The 4,606-nt window shown below is 32.3% G+C and overlaps 1 protein-coding gene across 1 annotated transcript in view; it reads right to left on the minus strand.

The window, feature by feature from the left end:
• The window catches only part of LOC117171959 (glutathione hydrolase 1 proenzyme-like), a gene marked incomplete at its 5' end in the record, with an annotated part of 19,053 nt that extends 15,882 nt beyond the window's left edge, over positions 1–3,171 (minus strand). Inside the window, 5 exons of the mRNA XM_033359647.1 lie at positions 1,526–1,695; positions 1,786–2,018; positions 2,484–2,623; positions 2,732–2,856; positions 3,145–3,171. Coding sequence (XP_033215538.1) covers positions 1,526–1,695; positions 1,786–2,018; positions 2,484–2,623; positions 2,732–2,856; positions 3,145–3,171 — 695 coding nt within the window. The remainder of the gene's footprint in view (positions 1–1,525; positions 1,696–1,785; positions 2,019–2,483; positions 2,624–2,731; positions 2,857–3,144) is intronic.
• Positions 3,172–4,606: the final 1,435 nt, after the last annotated feature.

Raw genomic sequence — 4,606 nt, forward strand, 5'->3', positions numbered from 1 at the left:
TATTACATATTTATTAGTATTTTTTATTTCCACCTATTAATTTAGATTAATATTTAGTTCAATGCCAATCAATAATACTACCATAATTATTATATCCCAGGCGGAAATATTATATATAGTTTATATATAGTTTGAAGTTTTATATAGAATATTCATTCATTTAATACACTTTTTGTATAAAACAAATGAATATTATGTATAAAACTTTACACTTTATATAAACTATATATAATGTTTCCGCCTGGGATTTTATTGATGAAAAACTGTGATTTTAATTTTGTTTTGATACTCTAATTGTTTGTAAAAACTAGAACTATAAAGATACATTGTTTCAAAATTCAATTAGTTATCAGTGTTTATGAAAATTTTGGCCCATTTTCTTCAGATGTTCATTGTTTGTAAATATTTTTATTGATTTAATTTAAACTGACCAATGAGACGACTAAAAAATCCCGAAAAACAAAATTTCCGACAATGTACAATTTCCGAATATTAAGATCCCCGTCAAAAATGTACGAATGTATAAAATATTACAAATGTTTTATGTATCTTTGCCTGTGATTGCTTATTTATATATTGCAAAATAAAGTAAAAATTGTATTTATCATGTTTACATACTTATTCTTATTGTCTTGTTTTTATAATTTGTTTATTTTTAATCTTGTTTTAAACGATTAAAAGAAAAAATACGCTTCCTTCAAAAAAATATTCATAAAAAATTTGTAAATCTTTTTCGGTTGAATAAATTTTCTTATATTAATTCTTGTAGCTAGTACCGCTTGTACACAAATTGATTTTTTTATTTTCCATGTTCTTTTTCACAAATGAAAAAAAACTACTTACCCCATAACAAAGCAATTCCTGACAAATTTGTTGATCTTTTTCAGGTGCACTATTTTTGTTTATTTATCTGTTTCATATTTTGCTTCGTCTGACCACAAAATGGAGTTATTGCTTTTTCATTAGTTTTTTCGCGATCAAAATTTGAATTTTCGATTTTTTTAACAAAATTCAAAAATTTGCTTAATCAATCTTGTAGGGATTTAAAAAGTAACGTTTTTATTTTCTTGAATTTTTCCCATATTACGCTTTTTATGACTTTAAATGTTCATTTTCGTTTCGTTTTTTCGATTTTAAAAATAATATAACTTTGGTCATTTTTCTTTTGACGATGGAATTTTCAAATATTGAAAAAAGTGGTCTTAACAATTTGGAGAATGCTCTAACTTTCTAAATTTTGATCGTAAATGGCTAGTTAATGAACTGGAATTTTCTTTTCGGTCCCTCAAACTGTGTGCCAAAGTACAAGCCAATCCGATTAGTCTTTCAAAAGTTATGTCGTATATAGATGACGATAATGAAAACAACAACGACAAACAGAAACCGTCGTAAAACCTTTTTTTTCTGACTTTGGAGGCCTCAAAACGTCGACATTTTATGAATCAATGAACACAACATCACTCTGGATGAATCAATAAAGTGTCAGGTATCAGAGATAATTCGATTTACTTATAAAGAGTCTTACTTGTAATTGCTGAAATCCTTCTCATCTATGATGCCGTTATAGTCTTTGATTTCTCGCGCCAAATTTTTAGCAATCGAACCATTATAAAATTCATTAACGCCAGAACCATCAGAAGCGGATAATTTTTCTAGAGTCATAGCCAATACTGTTCTTCTTATTGTATCTCCTATCTAAAAATTAATTCAATTTTTTTAATTGTGCAGTTCATTAAGGTTTAGCTTCTCGCTTTATCTTATAATTAAGCACTTTTTAATTATCACCTTGTAAAGATCATTAGTTTTTGGATTAAGAAGTATTTCTGCCAAAGTAGGCTCCGCTCTTATGTCTTCCTCGAAATCCCTCGCGATTTCTGATAAATACTGGGACATCTTGAATCCCCTTTTGCATAACGAAATGGCCGGTTGAAAAAGTTCTTGCCAATCTAGTTTTCCAAATCGTCTATGCGCTGTCCATAATCCTAGAAGTTGACCAGGTACAGCTACAGCTAAACCACCTGAACGTGCGGAATATTATTGTTCTATTATTTCTAGGAAGTAGCCGAGAGTATTGTTACAGTGTCACATAGAAAATATCAACCGATTAAGTTGATTCCGAAATTTGATTAAAATAATATGCAGCGCTTTAAAACAGAGTAAAGTGTAATGTTCAAAATGATAAAGGAAGCCATAGATTTTGATACGCATTTGATATGGAACAAAATCCACACTGAAATCAAAGAACTTTTTGGTTAACCGGATAGATTTAAGTCATAACTATAAGCTACGAATTTCAATAAAAAGTACCAAAATTGGCACTTGACATATAGGAAAGAAGTTGTGTAAAAAATAATTTTCAAAAGTCGATCATTTTGATCTGAAGCTGATAATCAGAATGATGCTCAACAGTTTGGTGTCCCGGGGTTTACTGGCATCACCTTATATTATAAATAATGAAAAGATTTTCAAAGACTATTGAATACCTTTTTGAGCTAAGCTCTCATTTCCTTTAAACATATCATATTTGGCGTGGCGTGATGCCATTTCCCTGGCGTTCAAAAAATATGCAGACTTTGTAGTAGCATTCCAAATTGTCATCATAAGTCCACCACCGAGGCTCAAACTTCAACAAAAATTCCATAATTTAGGATGCTGAATGGTAAGGTAATCTTCTAAGTATACATATTTATATTGGAGTTAAATAATCATAAGAATAATTAAGTAGAGTTACCTATGGAAAGATACTACATTAGCGCACAAAAGTGTAGCCACTGCAGCATCGACTGCTGATCCATTTTTTGATAACATATCTACGCCAATTTTTGAACATTCTTGATTCAACGCTGCTACTGCAGCCTGCAAAAAAATTTGAATCATAAAATTAAAAATAACTGAAGAGTTCTAGACCCAATTCATCCTACCCTTTGAGATTGCTTCTGTCCACGGAACTTAACCTATCACACGGGACTCACTTTTCACACAGAAGCAAATTATTGCCCGAAATCCCCTATTTGGCAGGGTCCCCCTATCCCGCATGTACTTCTATTTGAAGTTACTTTCCTTCTTATCCATAGAAATCTTTGATAGGCCACATTACTCCAACTGTTTCGTGGACCTTACCCATATGACGGGTAAATTTACTACTTTGGACCCACTCCTTTGGCTTGCGGGTTCGATTCCCGCCTCGCACTCTGGAAGAGTCTCGGTGGCCCATGCAGTGAACACTAGCTTAGCAAGGGAGTTGTTCATCTCCGGAGAGTCGTGGGACCGGTACCTTTAGAGAAACAGGTTTTCTCTAAGCACTTAAGGCTGTTGCTCTTGGTGGTTCGGAACCCACCTTAAACTGTAGGTCCCCCTTCCACCACCAAGTAAGTGTGTGGAGGGTGTGTAAAGGAATAGAGAAGGTGTAAGAAAAATGTAAACCCTTAGGGGACACATTAGAAGCTTCCATTCCAGAGAAAAATAAAATTGCAAGCATGGTATTGCAATGGCGAAATTGCAATACATGTATTTTTAATGTTGTAAATCATAAAGTCAGCGTCCAACATTCTAATACGTGTGCTCGAGCGTTTGCAAGACGAAAATTGTGCACAAGAAAATCACGGAATTGACGGAACTCAAGTAATTAAAGGAATTCGCCGAATTCAAGGAATTCACCAAATTTACCAAATTCATGACGTTCTAGGAACTCATGGAAATGAAAGAATTCACGAAATGTATGGAATTCACGAAATCCATGAAATTCACAGAAGTCACGGAATTCAAGAAACTCACCAAATTTCTGGAATTCACAGATTTTATGGAATTCAAGGAGTTCATGGAACTCAAGGAATCCAAAGAATTTAAGGAATTCATGAAAATCATGAAGTTTACGGAATTCATTGAATGAAAAGAATTTGAGAAACGTATAGCATTCACGGAATTCAAAGAATTCGCGAAATTCATGGAATTCATGGAATTTGCGGAATTCGAAGAAATAATGAAATTGAGGGAATTCGTGGAAGTCCATGAATTTCATACATTCCTTGAATTCCTCGATTTCATGGAATTTCATTAACTTATTGAATTTTATGAATTCCTTGTATTTCGTGAATTCCATGATTTCCACGATTTCATGAAATTAATAATATTGAAGGAATTCGCGGAGTGTATGGAATTCACGGAATTGATGGAATTCCAAGAAGTCTCTAAAATCACGGAACCCAAGGAATTTCTTGATTTACGTAAATACTTTGGGTTCCGTGAATTCCGTAAATTGCACGAATTACGTAAAATTCCAGATGTTCTAGAATTCCGTAAAGTCCATGAATTCCGTAAATATCTTAAATTCATGGCATTGGAATTACGAAATTGCAATACATTTACATCATCATATAACGTCATATAACGTTGAAGATGATGATTATCGTCAGACTGATTTTCGTTCTTATTTGCAATAAAAATATGTAAAAATAAAATTAAAAAATTATTTTTTTCCTTTAATAAAACTGTCGGAACAGGCAAGATCGATGTATCATTTTAGACCATGTTTTTCCCCAGTTTTTTCTTAAAATAAATACCTTTTTGTAAAGCTCGACTTATAAACTTGATATTTTCTTAAAGAGTA

Source organism: Belonocnema kinseyi, chromosome 4, assembly GCF_010883055.1.
Source record: "Belonocnema kinseyi isolate 2016_QV_RU_SX_M_011 chromosome 4, B_treatae_v1, whole genome shotgun sequence".
NCBI lineage: Eukaryota > Metazoa > Arthropoda > Insecta > Hymenoptera > Cynipidae > Belonocnema > Belonocnema kinseyi.